Source organism: Amblyraja radiata, chromosome 30, assembly GCF_010909765.2.
Source record: "Amblyraja radiata isolate CabotCenter1 chromosome 30, sAmbRad1.1.pri, whole genome shotgun sequence".
NCBI lineage: Eukaryota > Metazoa > Chordata > Chondrichthyes > Rajiformes > Rajidae > Amblyraja > Amblyraja radiata.
The window spans coordinates 19,530,934-19,554,614 of NC_045985.1; the positions used below are offsets into that span (position 1 = coordinate 19,530,934).

Genomic DNA, 23,681 nt, shown 5'->3' on the forward strand with positions numbered 1-23,681 from the left:
TGAAATGATTGCAATATTGTTAGCGGTACAGTGGGTCGAGGATACTAGGCCTTTAAGGACAGTTATTTGTTCAGATTCAAGTTTAGCAATAAAGAGTTTACCGCACAGCCATTCAGACAGTAGACCAGACATTTTGATTGAAATACAACAAACACTATTCAGAATTCAAATGATGGGGCTTAGTCATATTTTTATGGGTACCAGCACACATTGGCATTAGAGGAAACGAAATGGCAGATAAGGCAGCAAAAGAGGTAACAAAAAGAAGTAAGATTGATTTAAGTATTAACATGGGTAAAACTGAAATCAAAGACATTATTAAGCAAAGACTGAAGGAAAGATGGCAAAAGCAATGGGATGAAGAGCAGAAAGGACGGTGGTTCTACAGAGTCCAGAGGAAAGTGGGAGAAATGAGATGTGCAGGAAAAAAACAGAAAAGAGGAAACAGTAATTTCAAGAATCAGATTTGGACACACTGGTCTGAACAATACACTTTTTATAATAGGCAAGCATAATACAGGCAGATGTGAATACTGTGGGCAAGAAGAGACAATAGAGCATGTTATTGTACATTGTGAGAGGTATGAGGAGGAGAGAGGACGGATGAGTGAGCAGTTCAGAAAAGAAAGAATACAATTTGATTTGGTAGATATTTTGCAAGGGAGTTCATATAAGTGCTACCAAATCCTGTTGCTTTTTCTTAGGGTAACCAATTTGTTCGGAAGGATATAGGTTATTAGTATATGTAATGGTGTTGTTTGATCCACACTCCATGCCAGTTGGTGGCGGTAATGCACCAAAAACGTTGTTTGCCAACCGCCAAAAAACACTACATAGAAGAAGAAGAAGTAGAAGAAGACATGCTGGACATTTTGATAGACCAATGCAATTACCGAGAACAGCAATTGAGGATATAAAATGGTGGATTAAAAATGTGGATTGTTCCTACAGGAAAATAATGATTGAATCACCAGCTACCATTTTACAAACAGATGCAAGTGCACTGGAATGGGGAGCTGTGGATGTCAACTCAAGCTGTGGAGGTAGATGGAATGCAGAGGAAGAACCTTTGCTCGAGACACATGGCATTAATTATCTTAAATTACTTGGTGTATTGCATAGCTTGAAAGCTCTTTGCCGGAAAGTACAAAATTTGCATGTACAAGTTCAGATTGACAACACTACGGCAGTAGCATATATCAATCATATGGGTGGAATCAAGTCAGAATCATGTGACAGATTGGCAAACAGGATTTGGCACTGGTGCATTGAGAAAGATATTTGGCTTTCTGCAGTTTACCTCCCGGGTAAATTCAACATAATTGCAGATACCAGATCAAGAAATTTCAATGACAATACTGAATGGATGTTAAATCGTGACGTTATCCGAAAAAATGTTAAAAAATTTGGGAAACCAGAAATTGACTTGTTTGCATCCAGATTGAATCACCAGTTACCTCAATATGTTTCTTGGGAGCCAGATCCAGGTGCGACAGGGGTAGATGCGATTACGTTAAATTGGGGTGGAATGTTTTTGTATGCATTTCCTCCCTTTTGTCTGATCAGTAGCTGGCTACAGAAGATCAAACAAGATTATACCTCAGGATTGTTGGTGGTTCCAGACTGGCCCACACAAACATGGTATCCATTGGTGTTAAAAATGGTGACTGAACCCATTATGCATGTATTTAGACAAGAAAACCTACTTGTGCACCCTGTAACTGGCGAATTTCATCCTTTACATGATCATATTGATTTGCAGATTCTAAAGAGACCATATGTTGGAAGAGAACTATCAGATTGCTCTATGGATGTAATTACAGGATCATGGAGGGATAGTACCCAGAAGCAGTACATTTCTTACATTAAGAAATGGGAACAGTTTTGTTCAACACAAAATATTTCTTACGAAACTGCAGACACTTCAGATGTTGTAGAATTTTTGTCAAAATTACATTTTGATGATAACTTTAGCTATAGTGCGATCAATACAGCAAGAAGTGCTTTGTCGGCATACTTATCGAAACCATCGGAACGTGAAGTTCTAGGATCACACCCTTTGATTTGTAGATACATGAAGGGCATCTTTAATGCTAAACCTCCCAGACCGAGATATACGGAAATCTGGAATGTGCGGGATGTACTATCACTACTTAGGGACTGGGATCCCATCTCAAATTTGTCGCTAGACAAAATCACGATGAAAGTAGTCATGTTAATGGCTTTGGTCTCGGCTCAAAGAGTACAAACATTACACAAGTTAAGGATAGACAGAATGGGAATGAAATCAGAGGAAATTACATTCTATGTCTATCACTTTGCTAAAACAGAGCAGAGGAGGAGTTTCGGGGTGTAAATTGTTTTTTTCAGCATATCCTTCAGATCAAAGACTTTGTGTAGTTACATATTTAAAATACTACATTGAGACTACCAAACATCTTACAGGTGTAGAAACTGGATTATTCATCAGCCATAAAGCCACACAAAAAAGTGACAACACAAACAATTTCAAGATGGCTGAAGAAGGTGCTATTGGATGCAGGAATTGATACTGATAAATTTAAATCTCATTCCACCAGGGCGGCGGCAACATTGGCGGCCAAGGATTTGGACATTCCAATAGACCATATCCTTGCGGCCGCAGGGTGGGAAAATGAAAGGATGTTGCACAAGTATTATCACAAAGAAATTGCAGACCCTGGTGTATTTGGTGGTACTATTTTGAATTCAGTATTAAATGTCTCTAGAGATTAAAATGGGACACAATGTTTTACCATAAAATAAACCATTTATTAATTAAACAAGTATGATGGTTTGCATGTTATTGACTGTTTTTCACTCATAGAGTCAAGCAAAATGCAGTGATATGCCGGAACCCAATCTACGGCCTGAAATCACAGAAGCTTTAAAATCTTCACGTAGTCACTCACGTGACTCCGAAGTAAAATAGTAAAATTAAACGAGAATTTACCAGTTTGAAGTTTGATCTTTATTTTATGAGGAGTTACGTCGAGGGACTACGTGCCCTCCGCTCCCACCCTAATAAGATCAAAGATAAGTTAGGTTTGTATCACGTAGCTTACTATTATGCTTCGGAGTAGATCATCTGTGATTTCACACGGCTGCTTTGAAGTTTGACGCGCATGGGCCTGGACGGCCTTCTTCACGTTGTCCCTCGACGTAACTCCTCATAAAATAAAGATCAAACTTCAAACTGGTAAGTTCTCGTTTAATCTTACTATTCTTTTTAAAAGAATGGAAACTAATAACATCTGATGCATATATATTGTGCAGTTTTATGGGGTTTAGAATTGAATTTTACCAAAATGAAAATCCCCCTACACAACATACTCCAAAAATAATATATTCCTTCTCCAAAGAGGATAAGAAGAATTCAAATAGAAGATTTTGAGTAAAAAAGGGGTAATAGAGAAAACAACTTATCAAAACCATCAGTTTGTATCTAGTATTTTCTCTAGAACAAAAATGGATGGGGGTACTAGAATCATTTTGGACCTCACAAGTCTCAACTCCTTTGTACAGAATAAGCATTTCAAAATGGAGACTTTTACTAATGCTTTGCAATTAATTTCAACAGAATGCTACATGGCAAGCATAGATCTCCAAGATGCTTTTATATGAGTCGGCGGACTTTAGGACCGGGGAGCCCGGAGCTCAGCACCCGCCGCCGCTGCTGAACCCGCGGGAAGGGAGCTTGTTTCAATCTTTATATTTTCACAAAAGTAATTTCTGTTCCGTTGCCGGACGCGGTTAACGCGTTAAAATGAACGGATCGACAGACAGACAGCTCTGATTTCAGTTGCTGTTTATTTCACTCTTCCCACATTTACATTCCCCCTGGTTTTATTTCCGCGCTCACTGGGGTTTCACGACACGGAATTTGGGGATTAAATGGGAGCCGTTCGTTCAGCGCCGACCTGTTGTCCACCGGGTTTCTGCCCCACAGCCCCTGAGCCCCGCTCCTGACGCCGGTCCCGGGACCCGACCCTTTTACACACCCGGAGCGGAATCGGAGCAGATTCTCAGCCACTGGTTTACATACCCAGTCCAGAAGTAAGGATAAAGTTTCTCCGTGAATTTATTCCCAGTGAAGGTGTGGAGATGGGACTTGGTGTCCGCGTCGTAAAATGAAACTGTCCCGGACTCGTAACTGAGATAAACTCCCAGCCTCCCGGGGATGGGACGGGCGGGGAGACGGGATGGAGGGGAGGTGAATGCAACAAACTCGTCATCCCACCCTGTGATGATCCAGACTCCAGTCTCCGGGGTCAGTGGGAGTCCCTTCCTCTCCACAGACTCTGCGGCGACTCCCAGAATCCAGCGCTGACTCCCCGCCACCTCCACCTCCCAGTAATGTCTCCCCGATGTGAATCCCTCCGATCCCAGCACACACGTACTGTCTGTAAACCTCTTCCCGGTGTCAGGGAGACTCCTCACGGTCCCGGTCCATCTCATCCTCTTCCGATCCTCAGACACCTCGAGCAGCGCATGCGCTGTTTCCACATCCAGGGTGACGGAGACTGGGGGGAGAAGCAGAGAATCAGAGAGTCCCCGGGGGTCGGGGGGAGACTCGGGCACAGGCGGGCGGACAACTGGACCCTTGCCCGGGGTTTCACCCACAACCACATTGGATGGACAAGAGACATCTCTCCCGGAGTTTCTCAACCGGGCAGAAGAGGGGGAATTCCGCCGGTTATCGGGAACGGGAGGGGGCGGTGCGGGGAGAAAAACAAAGTGGAAAATGCTGATGAACGAGATTGCGGGTGAGGATGGAGAAATAAGGCGGGTATTCAAATATCTTGCCAGTAGATGGCGAGGGAGAGACAGATTGAGAGATGAGGAGACTGGTGTGAGTGGTGATTAGAGGTGGTTAAAGAGGATGTAGGGATATGGGGTGGACTTGCCGTGATCATACTGAACGGGAGTGGACTGGACGGGCGAGGCAATCTGCTACTGTTTACTTGCTTTCTTTAGTGGAGGGTGGATTTGATGGTCTGTACAACCAAGAAGACTCTGATCTCATTGTGAAGTAATATATGAACTTCACTGAGGGACTTGACAATGATTTGCATGCAAGGTTGGTCCAGAAAGCAAAGGCAGGTGGGATCCAAGACGAGTTGGTAAAATGGACCCACAATTGGCTTGGTGGTTGGAGGTAGAAGGTAGCGTAGAAGGATGATTTTGCTGCTTGGAGGTCTGTGACTGGTGGAGTGCAGCAGAGATCGGTGCTGCAACCTTTGCTGTTTATTTTATGTTTTCATGGCTTGGATGTGAATGTAGGAGGTGTGACTACAAAGTTTGCAGAGAACGGGTAAGGTTGTGGATTGCAAGGAAGTCTGTCAAAGTCTGCAGCAGGATAGAGGCTAGATCAGCGAAACTTTATTTTCATGCAGGGATATAAATACTGGAGGACACAGTTTTCTTCACACAAAGAGTTGTTAAATTCTTGGAATATTTTGCCTGAGGTGGTGGTGGAATCAGATGTAATCTGATGAGGTGCAGTATAATACGGTTCCAATGTGGGTAAAAGGAATTTGCGTGGCTGGGGGAAAAGGTGGACATGGATGCGATGGGCCGAAGGGCCTGACTATGTAAAGTACAACCCTGGCTCTCTGGCTCCAAGAGCACTGAATGACTGATTGTCCACAGCCACAGGGTGTGCGGGGAATTCCAAAGGTTGCCCAGTCTCTGCATGCAGTAATGTCTCCTTGTCTCTGTCCTAAATGGTTCAGCCCATATTCTGAGAGTTTCCGCTGGCTCCAGACCCCTCAGACAGGGGAAACATCCTCCCTGCATCCAGCCCACTGAGCAGTGTAGGAACTTTGTATTTACCAGAGATCTCCTCAAATACAACTGGACACTCGAGCACACAGGCAGAGTCTACTCAATGTCACCCACACAACAAATATCGTTACGGAACCAAGTATTGTCAATCGTTGCTACACTCGCTCTGTGCAAAGTTTATCTTTGTATAAGTAGAAAAAAAACATAAGACAGGAAGAAAATAGGTGCGGAGTAGGCTCCGCCTCTCAGGCCTATCCTCTGTTCAATGTGATAATGGCTGAACGAAGCTGGCTCCAGTTCCTCTTCAGTGTGACTTCCCCATCACCCTCAGTTTAATGATCTTTCCAATATCCAACTATTTTCCCTTCACCTATACCCAGAAACCTGGCCTGTCACCATCAATGACGCCACACAATTCCAGATATTTACTGCTATGTTAGAGAAACAACTTCAACCGTCTGCATGGTACGTGGTCTGGATGTTTGGATCTGATCGAATCCAGGAAGAGTTACACAATGGAGCATAACCGTGGCCTGAAGGCAGGAGACAGAGGGTTGGTGGAGGAATGCTTTTCAGACTGGAGGCTCTCGCAAAGGGTGTGCCATAGAGCTCGACTCTATCTCCATTGTTGGTCGTTATTTATACGAACGCTTTGTATGAGTATGTGGGTGGCATGTTAGTAGGTTTGTGGAGGACACTAAGATTGGTGGCGTCATGGAGAGTGAAGAAGGTGACCTGAGATGAAATGTGATCTTAATTAGCAGGTCTAATGGGCTGAAGAATGGAAGACGGAAATTTCTAAAGTCTAAAGATTGAGGGCATCAGTTTAAGGTGAGATGGTAAAGTTGAAAAAGACATTGAAGGTCACTGTTTTCAGGCAGTGGATGGTAGAGAGATAGAACGAGATGCCAGAGGTGGAGGTGAGTACAGTTACTGCGTAATGTTTACATTTGTGGTACTTAAAGGTGTAATCAATAAGAAGAATGGAAACTGAACAAGTTTTACCTCGCTGAATGGCACAAGTTTCTCTCCACAGCGTGTTCAACTCAAAGTGGTGATGAATCTTTTCAATCGGCAAGGCACCATCTGTCACTGACAATGTACGAACTTCATCACTAACCCTGCAAATATTTAACAGCTGGTTAGAATCTGAGCTTCCACAATTTCGGAGCTGTTCTACAAAAACATGCAGAGTTTCAATCAAGAGCGTGCCCTACCTCGTTCTCCGACCAGCTGCTTCCTGAAAGAAATAAGACACACGTCTGAATAACTGAGACAGAACATCCACATCCCGACAGCAGAAATGGCACGCAAATTGCCACAAGATTCCTATTTACCAACTCTTATTGCGGCAGCCACACTGACATATAAATAATATTTCCGTCGGGACAAAGAACCACGGGGGGGGAAACACAAGGAACGTACATGAAAATGATGCCATCATTGAGAGGGTGCAAGTTACGGGATAGAAGGAGAAGATGGTGGGTGTTATCTGAAGAAGATGTCAGGAAATGAAGGAATGGGGCGATTTAAGATTATCTGTGGATTTAAATGGGTGGGGGACAAATAGTATTGCTACTTTTAGGGGAGTGGGAGATTGCAACCTGTTTCGATGAATGCAATCAACCTGGCGTGCACAATGAATTATGATCAAATAGAACAAGTTGTCCTACAACTTTAGGCTGTGCACGCCATACGCAAGAAGAAGCAGCTACTTTTAGGGAGACCAAAATTCAAAGATGAAATATGTGATGGCCTTTAATAAATCCCATTAGTCATGCAGCAAAGGGAATGTGGAACTAATTCGCACAAAAGTGGCCAAATGTTGGAGATACATTGAAGGGGGATAAGCACAAGAGATTTCCTCTTGTTGCCCCATTCCCTGCATGTTCAATTCATATATGACAGATGATAAATGATGATGTGTGCGCCACGTTTTAGATTATTGTTAATCCCCACAATGTGGTCATGGCTAATCTTGTCCATGACAGAACTCCCCCTTTTTTCCCCATTCCCCTCGTGTTCAATTCCTGGAATTTTCAAAAAAAAGTCTCTCCTTCTGGTTCAAATACGGCTAACAGTTTCAATCCACAAAGTCTCTGGGTTAGAGAGTTCCAGAGATTCACTGCTCTCTATCCAGTCGTGGACCTTGGGGACAATGGTAAAACGACTCTTCATTCTTTTAAACTGCAAGGAATATCGATCCAACCTCGATAAACCCTGCTGATGAGACAAGCCCCTCATCCTGCAATTATCCTGGTGATTCACTTTTGTGTTGCCTCCAATGCTGTAACATCATCTCATGGTTAAGGTCATGAAATCTACGCAACATGCTCTCGATGTGGCTCGGATAATTGTGACATCCCCCCCTAGAAGATTCTACAAGTATTTTATCAACAAAAGAATAACCGGCTGGAGAATATTCCCCTTTAAGAGCAAAAGGATAACTAGGGATAGAACAGGTCCAATTAAGTGCTGTTAAGGAGGACAAAGTCCAATGTAAACTTAAAGCACACGGTATTGGGGGTTCAGTATTGATGTGGATAGAGAACTGGCTGGCAGACAGGAAGCAAAGAGTAGGAGTAAACGGGTCCTTTTCACAATGGCAAGCAGTGACTAGTGGGGTACCGCAAGGCTCAGTGCTGGGACCCCAGCTATTTACGATATATATTAATGATTTGGACGAGGGAATTGAATACAACATCTCTAAGTTTGCGGATGACACGAAGCTGGGGGGCAGTGCTAGCTGTGTGGAGGATACTAGGAGGCTGCAAGGTGACTTGGATAGGCTGGGTGAGTGGGAAAATGCATGGCAGATGCAGTATAATGTGGATAAATGTGAGGTTATCCACTTTCGTGGCAAAAACAGGAAAGTAGACTATTATCTGAATGGTGGCCGATTAGGAAAGGGGGAGATGCAACGAGACCTGGGTGTAATGGTACACCAGTCATTAAAAGTAGGCATGCAGGTGCAGCAGGCAGTGAAGAAGGCGAATGGTATGTTAGCATTCATAGCAAAAGGATTTGAGTTTCGGAGCAGGGAGGTTCTACTGCAGTTGTACAGAGTCTTGGTGAGTCCACACCTGGAGTATTGCGTACAGTTTTGGTCTCCTATTCTGAGGAAAGACATTCTTGCCATAGAGGGAGTACAGAGAAGGTTCACCAGACTGATTCCTGGGATGTCAGGACTTTCATATGAAGAAAGACTGGATAGACTCGGTTTGTACTCGCTAGAATTTAGAAGATTGAGGGGGGATCTTATAGAAACTTACAAAATTCTTAAGGGGTTGGACAGGCTAGATGCAGGAAAATTGTTCCCGATGTTGGGGAAGTCCAGAACAAGGGGTCACAGTTTAAGGATAAGGGGGAAATCTTTTAGGACCGAGATGAGGAAAACATTTTTCACACGGAGAGTGGTGAATCTCTGGAATTCTCTGCCACAGAAGGTAGTTGAGGCCAGTTCATTTGGCTATATTTAAGAGGGAGTTAGATGTGGCCCTTGTGGCTAAAGGGATCAGGGGGTATGGAGAGAAGGCAGGTACAGGATTCTGAGTTGGATGATCAGCCATGATCATATTGAATGGCGGTGCAGGCTCGAAGGGCCGAATGGCCTCTACTCCTGCACCTATTTTCTATGTTTCTATGTAATTTCAGAAATGTCCCCCACCATGCTGTGAGTGTGCAGTTTCACTTCGCCTAACTGTAGTGTAACCCCTCACCTTCAGAAATATCCCGTTGTCTTTTTGATCTATCTGTTCCTGCAACGTTGAGAGTTCCTTTTGGATGGAATTTAAATTTGCTTGAATCTCTTGAAGCCGTTTCTCCATTGCGTTCCGAATTTTCTCCTCTTCTTCCCGGATATCTGCGAGTACACGCCGCTCCTTCTCAGTGAAAATCTGGTGCAGTTCAGCAAACTGGGATGTGATCTGTGACTGAAGGTTGTGTGACTCTTCCTGTGAAATGAAAGGTGAAAATCAATATATAATGTCAATGTATTGTGTTTCCTAACGATATGCGAGGGGGTAGTTGGCCAATCAACCTTGTGGCATGGAGCACAGAAATAGGCCATTTGGCCCAACATGTCCAATGAGTTCCATAGATTAATTACCCTCTGACAAAATAAGTTTAGGATGTCTTTTAGTTTAGAAATAACGCGGAAACAGGCCCTTCGGCCCATTGAGTAGCTTCCGGGTCACTGCTCGTGCGGTCGACCGGTCGGTGCAGAGAGTAGCTTTGAATGTTTGTCTCTTCGTTACGTTACGTTACGTGAGTTTGTGAGAGTGTTTTGTTTCGTTTTAAGTACATCGGGTATCGATTGACGGTCAACTGCTGCCGTATAGTTCAGTACTTTCGTGGTGTGTTTGTGCGGGCGCTGCCACTACCTCACACACACACACACACACACCGGACCAACGAGCTAACGTTAATTAGCCAGCTAGCTTTTTGCGTTCACTGCTCCAAAGTATGGACTTCACATGGACACTATGGACTCTTATGCTTCTACTGTTCGTCTTGGATTATCTGCCCACTGCATCATATGGATATACTCTTCCGGACAACCAACGGATTACTTACTGCAGGGACTTTCTACTTCAGCTGCAATTTCACTCTCACCAAGCCCCTGCCATAGACAAGTTGCTGGAGGAGCTACAATGTAAACTCCCAACCGACCGGACAGGCACCCTGCACAACAATAGAAAGAAGGTAACGAGACGGGGGAGGAAGAAGAAGGGTGGAATTAAAGCAAGACTTAGGCGAGGAGAAAGTAAGCACCGTGCACTTCCCTCAGTGATCCTTGCTAATGTGCGCTCATTGCGTAACAAGACTGATGAACTGCAAGCTAACGTTTTTCACATGTATGAATACCGGACTGCTTCCATTCTTGCTTTCACTGAAACATGGCTGACTGGGAGTGACAACAGTGACAGCATGCACATAGATGGCTTCGGGTCTCCTGTAAGGTTAGACCGTGATACTGAACTGACTGGCAAGCACCATGGCGGTGGTGTCTGCCTCTACATCAATCCACGCTGGTGCAAAACAGTTGTTGTCAGAGAAGAACTGTGCAACCCTGACATTGAACTCTTGGCTGTCTCCCTGCGTCCCTTCTACCTTCCCAGGGAATCCCACAACTGTTTTTCATTCTGGTTTATATCCACCCCAGAGCAAATGCATCCACTGCTACGGAACATATAAGAAATATGCTCGACAGACTCGAACTGATATCTCCGGACGCCCCCAATTTCATCATGGGTGACTTCAATCACTGTTCAATTGACAAGTCACTTAAAGGATTCTACCAGTATGTCAACTGCACCACCCGTCTAGGGAAAACACTGGACAAATGCTATGGGTCAGTCCCAGACGCCTACAGAGCCATCTCCCTCCCTCCCCTAGGCTCTGCTGACCACAGCAGCATACTGCTCGTTCCTGCCTACACACCTGTGGTAAAGAGAAAAGAGAAAGACATCAAACAGTGGACACCGGACAGTATTGACAGGCTTCAAGGGTATTTTAATAATAATAATAATAAATTTTATTTATGGGCGCCTTTCAAGAGTCTCAAGGACACCTTACAAAAATTGAGCATGTAGAGGAAAAACATGTAAGGGGAATGAAATAAATAGTAGGGACATGACTAGTACACAAAGTAAAGACAGAATTCAATACAAAACACAGTATGAGGCAATTAATGAACAGATGAAAAGGGACGGGGACGTGGGGCTAAGGATAGGCAGAGGTGAAGAGATGGGTCTTGAGGCGGGACTGGAAGATGGTGAGGGACATGGAATTGCGGATCAGTTGGGGGAGGGAGTTCCAGAGCCTGGGAGCTGCCCTGGAGAAGGCTCTGTCCCCAAAACTGCGGAGGTTGGACTTGTGGATGGAGAGGAGACCGGCTGATGTGGATCTGAGGGACCGTGTAGGGGGAGAGGAGGTCAATGAGATATGGGGGGGGCCAGATGGTGGAGGGCTTTGTAGGTGAGGATCAGGATTTTGTAGGTGATCCGGTGGGAGATGGGAAGCCAGTGAAGTTGTTTGAGGACTGGAGTGATGTGATGCCAGGATTTGGTATGGGTGATGAGTCAGGCGGCTGCGTTCTGGACCAGTTGGAGTCGGTTGATGTAGGTGGAGCTGATGCCAAGGAGAAGTGAGTTGCAATAGTCCAGTCGGGAGGAGATGAAGGCATGGATGAGTCTTTCAGCAGCGGACTGGAATACCCTCACATCCTCCTCCACCAACATCAGTGAGCAAGCGGATACAGTCTCAGCATACATCACTTTCTGTGTAGACAATATTATCCCCTCCAAGAAGGTCACAATCTTCCCTAACAATAAACCCTGGGTGACTAAAGATCTAAAAAACATATTGAATAAGAAAAAGAGAACATTTTTTACCGGTTCTGAAGCTGAGAAGAAGGAGGTAAACAGAGAGGTCAAGCGGGCCATAAAAATTGCCAAGCTGAAATACAAGAACAAAGTGGAGCAGACCTTTGGAAAAGGGAACCTCCGTGCGGCTTGGCAGGGCCTCAAGAACATGGCAGCAGTGAACTCTGTCTCTACCAGCCACAAGCCCATTCAGGTAGCAGGAAGCAGCTTCACTTCACTCCCGAATGATCTCAACTCCTTCTACACCAGATTTGAAAAGGACAATAGCACCCAGCTAGAATCAATCGTCTCCACACTCAGACCTGATGACTCCGGCCTCAACATCAACACATCAGAGGAGCCCTCAAAAGGACTAAAAAGAACACAGCTCCAGGGCCAGACAACATCTGTGGGCGGACCCTATGGCACTGTGCTGAGCAGCTGGGAGGTGTGTTCCAGCATCTGTTCCAGGGCTCTTTGACCAGCAGCACAGTCCCCGCGATGTGGAAAAACTCAACAGTGATTCCCATCCCAAAGAAGGGCACCACCAAGGTCCTGAATGACCTTAGACCGGTGGCTCTCACCTCCCTGATCATGAAGGCCATGGAGAGGATCATCAAGGAGCACATCACCAAGGCAACTGGCTCGATGATGGATCCATTGCAGTTTGCTTACCAGGCTGGTAGGGGTGTCGATGACGCAAAAATATTCATCCTTAAACACCATCCATAAGCATCTGGAAATCCCCAAGGCCACAGCCAGACTTCTGTTTGCAGACTTCTCATCAGCATTCAACACCATGCAGCCACATATTTTGGCTGAGAAGCTCATCACCCGCTTCCACCTCAACCACCAACTCACTCTGTGGATTATAGACTTCCTCACCAACAGATCACAGAGGGTGTTGGTGAACCACACCTTGTCCGACACCCTCTTCACCTTCACTGGCTCTCCACAAGGCTGTGTCCTCTCCCCACTTCTCTTCATTCTCTACACTGATGACTGCAGATCCACCCAGCCAAACTGCCACTTTGTAAAATTTGCTGATGACACAGTCCTCCTGTCTCTGCTTCCCAGCCATACACAACATCACAGCTCAGCCCTGCAGGACTTTATAGTATGGTGTGAAAAGTCTTGTCTTGAGCTAAATATAAGCAAAACCAAGGACATGATTGTGACCTTTTCCCCCCAACAGAGACAGATGGCTGAGGCAGCCACCACTATCATCCAGCAGGAGCCAGTGGAGATAGTGGAGGTATACAAATACCTGGGAACAGCCTTCGACAACCTGCTAAGGTTTTCCTCTAACACAGAGGAAATCCTTAAAAAGTGCCATCAGAGACAGTACCTACTCAGGAAGCTGAAGTCATTTGGGATTAACAAAGACATTCTCACCACATTCTACTACGCATTCATTGAAAATGTAATAACCTTCTCTTTCACTAGCTGGTTCCACTCCATCACCCTGCAAAACAGAAACCGCCTGTTGAATGTGATCAAGGTCTGCTCAAAAATCATTGAGCAGCCCGTCCGAACTCTCACTGCCCTATGGGACCAACAGTCTGTAAAGTTAACACGCAGGATTCTTCAGGACCCCTCTCACATCCTGTTTCCTGAGTTTGAGTGGCTCCCCTCAGGACGCAGACTCCGCTGTCCGGGTTGCCGGACACAGAGGAGGAAGGCAACCTTCATCCCCAGGGCTGTCCAGCTTCTTAATGCTGATCACTGACTCATGAACATATGAAATGAAATAACCTTCTATATGCACTTTTTAATTGAAGCACTAAGGAAGCACTTTAAAAACTATTACTATGTGTTGAATGTTGATGTGCGGTGTGTGTTGTGTGATTGTGTAGTGTGTCTGTGAAATGCGTGTGCTGGTTGATTGTGCAGTATGCGTGCTGCTTATGTTTGTTGATTGTGTCCCTTTTTAAAAAGCTACTGTAATGCGCCCTTTTAAATTGCCCCTCGGGGACGAATAAAGTGCTTTGAATTGAATTGAATTGAATTGAATTGAGTCCGCGCCGACCAGCAATCCCCACACATTAACCATTTTTACATTTCCCAAGGCAATTAACCTACAAACCTTTGGAGTGTGGGAGGAAATCGAAGATCTCGGAGAAAACGTCACGGGGAGAACGTACAAACTCCATACAGACAGCACCCGTAGTGGGGATCCAACCCGGGTCTCCGGCGCTGCATTCGCTGTCAGGCAGCACCACCGTGACCGCTTTTCTAAGTTTCTCTTCACCTCCTTTCTAAAAGAGCGCCCTTTAATTCTGAGGCTGTGGCCTCTGGTCCTACAGTCCCACCAGTGGAAACATCCTTTCCACATCCACTCTATCTACAGTCAGTACCTGCCCGCCCAGTCTCTATCTCTATAGCTCCAACCCTCAGCTCTTGTGCTGTATAGAGGTGTCCTGACGTTACATGCATCACAAGATCAGGAAATCGAAATTGGAAAACCTCACCAGAACAACGGAAATCTTCTCTTTCTGTTGCTGCTCCATTTGCTCGATCTCTGATTTCTTTTTTGTGAGAGATTCGAAGGAAGATTTCACCTGATCCTGGAGTTGGGTTTCAGATCAGAGAAGAAAAATGTCAGAAAATAAACAAAACATGACACAATGATGTGATCAGAATCGGTTTGCTTTTACCTTGTAGGTTTCAACAGCTTCTTCTATCGGCATGAAGCTGTGAGTCTTGTGTTCCCGCCCATCTCGACAAACCAGGCAGATCAGTTTCTTGTCAGTTTCACAAAACAGCTTCAGTTCTTCCTGATGTTTCTCGCACTGAAGTTTACTTTCCTTCTCTGTCTGATTCAGGCTCAGTGTTCGAGCTTTCTCAGACAGTCTCGCCAAGGCCCGATTCACCCTGAGGGTGCGGTCTGTAAACTCCTCTCTACATTCCGGGCAGGAGTTTCTCCCCTCCCTGTCCCAACTCTGTGTGATGCAGGAGCGGCAGAAGTAGTGCCCGCACTCCAGTGTCACCGGATCGGTGAAGAAATCCAGGCAGATGGGACAAACTGCCTCCTCGGTTAAAGTCTCGAACCTGTCTTTCGAAGCCATTTTAACCTCCACTTCCTGGTTCAAAGTGTTTTCCACTGCGCGCGCTGCCGTCCCGGGCAATGAATGTTATTGGGCTGCAAGTGTTCAGTGTTCAGTGTCCTGGCCACTCCCAACTAATCTCACACGAGGGAGGGGTCAGTTAGGCATTAAACCGGCCTGAAGTGAGACGAAAGCGGAGACGAAAGATTGCCCTGGGATTGTCTAAGGCAGGGCAGAAAGGAACAGGGACCAGCGCTAAACAAAGATCCTATAGGATCTTTGGCGCTAAGGAGGTGTAACTGAGGAGGCGTTGCCCCTGTTGGGCAGTGGAACCCGCAGCCCGCATCTCCGTTCACAGCCCGGGATCAGCATGGAAGTAAACATATTTTAATCCACATCAGTGCACTCGTCTCTCACGCTCCAGTCTTCAGATGCATCTATATTTGGAGAAACCGTGCATCATTTCATATTAAGGATGGTCAGTTTGGAGTAACATGTTCAGTATTGTTCACTCTGCTGTGTGAAGAATGTGGATAAACTGGAAAGGGTGTAGACAATATTGATGAGGATGTTGCCTGGGCCTGAGGGCCTCACTAGAGGGAGAGGTTGGGCAGACTAGGACCTTATACCCTGGAACGCAGTGGGATGAGGGGTGATTTTATAGAGGTGTGGAAGTTCATGACGGGAATAATCCCGGCTTTAACCCAAGGGCCGCAATCCAATAGGAAGTGGTGAACTCGAGGCATCAACTGGAGGTTGGGGCGCGGTGACGAGGCACGGATTTAGTTACCGAACGAGGAATCCACTGGCACAAACCAGGGACACAATTTGAAGTATTTCCCCCCCACCTTAAATACAATTCATCACCTCACATTCTTGAAATAAATAAACTGTCTGAAATACAATGACCGCAACCACTCTCAATTTGTTTAAGATTCATCTCGTTCAAAGTGGTTGAAGATCAAATGCCCTTGGAATTGTCCGAGCGATCAACTCAGAGGGCAATTAGTGATGTGCAATAAATGCTGGTCTTGCAGCGACATCTACATCCTGATACATTGATCACCTACTGACATTAGTTCCTTAATAAGAAGGTTAGGTTTTGTTTATTAAGAACAGTATTGTATTAACTCGTGAAGTTGATGAAAAACAATGTAAATAATAGCACAATGTATTACTCAAGTTAGACAACCCGGTAGCTCTTGAGGTCTCTCCTGTTCGTTTCTCTCGTCATGCCGGATTGTGTCTCAGTCACCGCCGCTGCTCCCACGTCGATGCCGGCCTCCAGCATCGCAATCTGTTCATTCTCTCTGCCCCAGATTCACCATCCCCACGGGCAATGGGTTCATATATCGGCCGATTCCGCAGTATCGGGTTTTACCAGCAGGTGGGGACCCTGCGCCGCGCAAGCATTTAGACAGCTCGGTGGTAGACACACATGCTGGAGAAACTCAGCGGGTGAGGCAGTCTGAAGAAGGGTCTCGACCCGAAACGTCACCTATTCCTTCGCTCCATAGATGCTGCTCACCCGCTGAGTTTCTCCAGCATTTTTGTCTACCTTCGATTTTTCCAGCATCTGCAGTTCTTTCTTAAACATTTAGACAGCTCGGCATCAGTTGAAAGCGGCTCTGCAGCGAACTGGACTTCCTGACATGCATGAGGTTGCGTGCATGACATTTGTACTAAACCTTCTTGACGTGCTGCATATTTTTAAACCATATTCTGCTATTTGGAAGTTCTACGAGCATGCGATTTGTTTAATGTAATAATGGATAATGCTTGGTTCATCGTTGTTGATGTCCAGAATTCACTGGGACACAAGAGTCAGCAGATGCCGCACATGCGTGAGGTGGAATAGTGGAGAGACCCTCAATGCAGGGGCCACACAGTTTAAGAATAAGGGGTAGGCCAGTTAGAACGGAGATGAGGAAACACTTTTTTCACACAGAGAAACATAGAAATAGGTGCAGGAGTAGGCCATTCGGTCCTTCGAGCCTGCACCGCCATTCAATATGATCATGGCTGATCATCCAACTCAGTATCCTGTACCTGCCTTCTCTCCATACCCCCTGATCCCTTTAGCCACAAGGGCCACATCTAACTCCCTCTTAAATATAGCCAATGAACTGGCCTCAACTACCTTCTGTGACAGAGAATTCCACAGATTCACCACTCTCTGTGTGAAAAATGATTTTCTCATCTCGGCCCTAAAATACTTCCCTCTTATCCTTAAACTGTGACCCCTTGTTCTGGACTTCCCCAACATCGGGAACAATTTTCCTGCATCTAGCCTGTCCAACCCCTTAAGAATATTGTAAGTTTCTATAAGATCCCCCCTCAATCTTCTAAATTCTAGCGAGTACAAGCCGAGTCTATCGAGTCTTTCTTCATATGAAAGTCCTGACATCCCAGGAATCAGTCTGGCGAACCTTCTCTGTACTCCCTCTATGGCAAGAATGTCTTCCTCAATTAGGAGACCAAAATTGTACGCAATACTCCAGGTGTGGTCTCACCAAGACCCTGTACAACTGCAGTAGAACCTCCCTGCTCCTATACTCAAATCTGTGAGTTGTGAATCTGTGGAATTCTCTACCTCAGAAGGCAGTGGAGACTAATACAGGATCGAACCCGGGTCTCTGACGCTGTGAGGTAGTAACTACCGCTGCACCACCGTTCATTATGACTTTAAGATAGATTTGGACAGATATACAGAGACATTGTTGATGCAAACAGCATAAGCTTTATTGAAAGTTGTGCAGTGGAAGCAGAGTTTGGTCAGTATCGGGGGGCACGCGTTGGTCTTGAGAAGCCAACAGCGGCCGAAACGATCGAACCCCATTCCGCCCCAGAGGATCAAGCATGGTTAGTCTGCGCGCTGGCTGAGAAGGTCGTCCAACAATCTGCCGACTGCCCAGAGGTTCGGGGAGGACCCGTGCGGTCAGGCAGGGGGAGGTGGTGGTGGCACCTTAGTGGACCTCACGTCCCAGGTGGTGACAGGGTTGGGCCCAGGTTCCCATTGAAATCCAGGCGCCAAGGAGTGAAGTGTTACAGAGTCCAGGGGTGACGTCAGGAAAGTCCAAGCAATCTGGGAGAAATGGGAATGTCCAAGGAGCAATGTCCAAGGAATCGAGGAGGAATCTTCAGAAGGTCCAAGCAGTCTAAGAGGAAGGTTGGGAATGTCCAAGAAATCTCGGAGGAATGTTCTACTTCCAAGTAGTATAAGAGGAAGTGTTTAAGAAGGAACTGCAGATGCTGGAAAATCGAAGGTACACAAAAAAGCTGGAGAAACTCAGCGGGTGCAGCAGCATCTATGGAGCGAAGGAAATAGGCAACGTTTCGGGCCGAAACCCTTCTTCAGACTGATCGGGAATTATCGCGTTTGCTCACTGCATTTCATCAAAACACCAATAATGCCTTAGTTTTGATGAAATGCAGCGAGCAAATGCGATAATTCCCTGTATTTTCGATCTTTATAACTGCCCGGCCAACAACTTCCGCTGTTGTTGCCCCTTCAGCTCCCTCTTGTCTTTACCTTCGTTTTTCTTTATCTTCTGGACTCTAAAGTAAGATAACTGTGCCTCGCGGTCACCCCGACTGGCACAGTTATTTACAGCTCAAAAACGGGCCGTTTTCGCGGTTTTGAATAGGTTTGAAAGTCTGCGTTTTCAGCATCAATAACATGTACTGGAAGTAACGCTTGTACCCCAGTTGGATTTTGCGGTCACGTGGGTGAGGATCTATGATCCAGTGACCTTTCGTGAAATCACCCTATTGTGTTGCACCATATGATTCTAAAAAGGAGGAGAACTTCAAAGTATTCAAAGGTAGACAAAAATGCTGGAGAAACTCAGTGTCCCTGTACCCCAGGGGGAGGGCGGCCATCTTTATTAGGGGCACAAGTGTCCAGGGGAGGTTGGCCATCTTTGTTAGGGGCACTAATGTCCCGGGTGGAGGGCAGCCATCTTTGTTAGGGGCACGAATGTCCCGGGTGGAGGGCAGCCATCTTTGTTAGGGGCACTAGTGTCCCTGTACCCCAGGGGGAGGGCGGCCATCTTTGTTAAGAGCACTAATGTCCCTCGGGGGCGGCCATCTTTGTTAAGGGCACTAATGTCCCGGTACCCCAGGGGGAGGGTGGCCATCTTTGTTACGGGCAGCTCTGCCCATTCGTTCCCATTATCGCCGCTTCCCTCCGCCATTTTTGTTGTGGGCAGTGAAACAACTTAAAATAATTTTAAAAGAGGATGAAATCTTTGCAAAGGGAACATCTAATCTGTCTTGAAGTCGCCGTGGAGAGACGTTTGTTTCTGTCTGGCGCTGGGATGTTGTGGTTAAAGGCAGGAGGAGGTCGTGAACCCTCTGGGTGGTGAAAGGTCATCTGTGGTTGCCTGGAGCTGGAGAGACTGAGTGAAAAAATAGAGAGATAGAGAGAGAGATAGACACACACACACACACACAGGCAGAGACAGAGAGAGGGAGACAGAGATAACCAGGCTACGGTATGTGACTTAAAAAAAAAAATTCACATTGATTGCCATTACAGACTGAGGGGCTGAGGGCTCTTTTACTCTTATTTCCTTATGTTCTTTTTTCACAGTGTACATCATGTTAAGCTCATCACCGACACCGACATGATCAAGTTCAAGTTCAAGTGAGTTTATTGTCATGTGTCCCTGTATAGGACAATGAAATTCTTGCTTTACTTAAGCACAACAGAACATAGTAGCCATTTGCGTGTCAGTGTGTCCATATACCATTATATAAATATATACACACACGAATAAATAAACTGATAAAGTGCAAAATGACAGATAATGGGTTATTAATGTTCAGAGTTTTGTCCGAGCCAGGTTTAATAGCCTGATGGCTGTGGGGAAGTAGCTATTCCTGAACCTGGTCGTTGCAGTCTTCAGGCTCCTGTACCTTCTACCTGAAGGTAGCAGGGAGATGAGTGTGTGGCCAGGATGGTGTGGGTCTTTGATGATACTGCCAGCCTTTTTGAGGCAGCGACTTCGATAAATCCCCTCGATGGAAGGAAGGTCAGAGCCGATGATGGACTGGACAGTGTTTACTACTTTTTGTAGTCTCTTCCTCTCCAGAGCGCTCAAATTGCCGAACCAAGCCACGATGCAACCGGTCAGCATGCTCTCTACTGTGCACCTGTAGAAGTTGGAGAGAGTCCTCCTTGACAAACCGACTCTCCGTAATCTTCTCAGGAAGTAGAGGCGCTGATGTGCTTTCTTGATAATTGCATCAGTGTTCTCGGACCAGGAAAGATCTTCAGAGATGTACACGCCCAGGAATTTGAAGCTCTTGACCCTTTCAACCATCGACCCGTTGATATAAACGGGACTGTGGATCCCCATCCTACTCCTTCCAAAGTCCACAATCAGTTCCTTGGTTTTTGCTGGTGTTGAGGGCCAGGTTATTGTGCCTGCACCATATGGACAGTTGCTCAATCTCTCTTCTATACTCGGACTCGGATGTTGTGGTTAAAGGCAGGAGGAGGTCGTGAACCCTCTGGGGGTGAAAGGTCATCTGTGGTTGCCTGGCAAAGGTGGAGCTGGAGAGACTGAGTGAGAAAATAGAGAGAGGGAGAGAGAGAGAGACAGATAGGGATACACAGAGAGACAGAGAGAGAGAGACAGAGAAAGAGAGAGAGAGAGACAGAGTGAAAGAGAGAGAGACAGAGCCCTCGGGAAACCAGTCCCTTCAGCCCACAACACCCATACTAGTGCTCCAGAAAGCCCCCTCCTGGCCACCAATATTCGAATTGGTGGAGATGTGGAATATTGCGTTGGGGAACCAGCCCTCCCGTGTGATGCTGGGACCCAACAGGAGGCCTGCAATATAGTACTATAGATAAATGTGAGGTTATCCACTTTGGTGCCAAAACAAGGGGGCAGATTATTATCTCAATGGGGTTAGGTTAGGTAAGGGGGAGGTACAGCGAGACTTAGGTGTCCTTGTACACCGGTCACTGAAAGTTGGCGTGCAGGTACAGCAGGCAGTGAAGAAAGCTAATGGAATGTTGGCCTTCATAACAAGAGGATTTCAGTTTCGGAGTAAAGAGGTTCTTCTGCAGTTGTATAGGGCTCTGGTAAGGCCACATCTGGAGTATTGTGTACAGTTTTTGCCTCCTAATTTGAGGAAGGACATCCTTGTGATTGAGGCAGTGCAGCGTAGGTTCACGAGATTGATCCCTGGGATGGCGGGACTATCATATGAGGAATGATTGAAAAGGCTAGGCTTGTATTCACTAGAGTTTAGAAGGATGAGGGGGATCTTGTAGAAACATATAACATTTTAAAAGGACTGGACAAGCTAGAAGGAAGAAAAATGTTCCCAATGTTGGGCGAGTCCAGAACCAGGGGCCACAGTCTTAGAATAAAGGGGAGGTCATTTAAGACTGAGGTGAGAAAAAACTTTTTCACCCAGAGAGTTGTGAATTTGTGGAATTCCCTGCCACGGAGGGCCATGGAGGCCAAATCACTGGATGGATTTAAGAGAGAGTTAGATCGAGCTCTAGGGGCTAGTGGAATCAAGGGATATGGGGAGAAGGCAGGCACGGGTTATTGATAGGGGACGATGAGCCATGATCGCAATGAATAGTGGTGCTGGTTCGAAGGGCCGAATAGCCTCCTGCTGCACCTATTTTCTATGCTTGAATGAAACATTTTACCAATGTTGGGGAAGCCCAGAAACAGGGGCCACACATTTTTTCACCTAGAGAGTTTTGAGTCTGTGGAATTCTCTGCTTCAGAGGGCGGTGGAGGCCAATTCTCTGGATGCTTTCAGGAGAGAGTTAGATTGAGCTCTTAAAGATAGTGGAGTCAGGGGATATGGGGAGAAGGCAGGAACGGGGTACTGATTGTGGATGATCACGGTGAATGGTAGTGCTGCCTCGAAGGGCCGAATGGCCTACTGCTGCACCTTTTGTCTATTGTTTATTCGATAGACACAAAATGCTGGAGTAACTCAGCAGGACAGGCAGCATCTCTGGAGAGAAGGAATGATTGATGTTTCTGGTCGAGACTTGTTTGACTTGTATTATAGTATTATTGTTAATAATTGATTGAATTATTTTTGGTTTTATAAACAGTGCCGGCCCCGCTCACCCCTACTTCTGCCCCTGTCTCACCGACGGGGGCAAGAACGCCGAGCCCATGAAGATCAGCCGGCTCAACAGCCAGTCCCGGCACCACATGCCCGTGACGTTACCCGCCCACTCCGATACCTCATCCGCCACCACCCGTCACCTCCACCCATCTTAACTGTGGATAGACACAGAGTGCTGGAGTAACTCAGCCGGTCAGGCAGCATCTGTGGGGAAAATGGATAGGTGACGTTTCACAGAGTCGTGGATTAACTCAGCGGGTCAGGCAGCATCTGTGGAGAACATGGATAGATGACGTTTCACAGAGTGCTGGAGTAACTCAGTGGATCAGGCAGCAACTGTGGGGAACATGGATAGGTGACGTTTCACAGAGTGCTGGAGTAACTCAGTGGATCAGGCAGCATCTGTGGAGAACATGGATAGATGACGTTTCACAGAGTGCTGGAGTAACTCAGTGGATCAGGCAGCATCTCTGGAGAACATGGATAGATGACGTTTCACAGAGTGCTGGAGTAACTCAGCGGGTCAGGCAGCATCTGTGGGAGTCCCCCCGACCCCCGGGGACTCTCTGATTCTCTGCTTCTCCCCCCAGTCTCCGTCACCCTGGATGTGGAAACAGCAGGTCCGCGGCTCGAGGTGTCTGAGGATCGGAAGAGGGTGAGATGGACCGGGACCCGGAGGAGTCTCCCTGACACCGGGAAGAGGTTTACAGGCAGTCTGTGTGCGCTGGGATCGGAGGGATTCGCATCGGGGAGACATTACTGGGAGGTGGAGGTGGCGGGGAGTCGGGGAAGTCCAGAACAAGGGGTCGCAGTTTAAGGATAAGGGGGGGAATCTTTTAGGACCGAGATGAGAAAAACATTTTTTACACAGAGAGTGGTGAATCTCTGGAATTCTCTGCCACAGAAGGTAGTTGAGGCCAGTTCATTGGCTGTATTTAAGAGGGAGTTAGATGTGGCCCTTGTGGCTAAAGGGATCAGGGGGTATGGAGAGAAGGCAGGTACAGGATACCGAGTTGGATGATCAGCCATGATCATATTGAATGGCGGTGCAGGCTCGAAGGGGCGAAGGGCCTAATGGCCTACTCCTGCACCTATTTTCTATGTTTTTATGTTTCCTTAGACAGCCGGCGCTCGTCCGCCCGGTTCCTGTCATGCTCAGACTAGTTTAACGAGTTACCAGCCGCTTGCTGCTATATGAAATCAGTGGGAGATTGCCAGAGGCTCTTCGCCCGGAACACTCGCAGCAAAAGGGTTTCGGCCCGAAACGTCACCTATTTCCTTCGCTCCATAGATGCTGCTGCACCCGCTGAGTTTCTCCAGCATTTTTGTGTACCTTCGATTTTCCAGC

At 46.4% G+C, this 23,681-nt stretch overlaps 1 protein-coding gene across 1 annotated transcript; it reads right to left on the minus strand.

Annotated features, from left to right (window-relative positions):
• Positions 1-3,463: 3,463 nt before the first annotated feature.
• LOC116990019 (zinc-binding protein A33-like) lies at positions 3,464-15,410 on the minus strand. Its single transcript, XM_033047544.1, has 7 exons — positions 14,828-15,410; positions 14,642-14,737; positions 9,525-9,758; positions 7,023-7,045; positions 6,811-6,926; positions 4,459-4,541; positions 3,464-3,475 (listed from the first exon to the last, which is right to left on the minus strand). The coding sequence occupies exons 1-7, from the start codon at positions 15,236-15,238 to the stop codon at positions 3,464-3,466; spliced, it is 975 nt and encodes a 324-aa protein (XP_032903435.1). The 5' UTR covers positions 15,239-15,410.
• Positions 15,411-23,681: the final 8,271 nt, after the last annotated feature.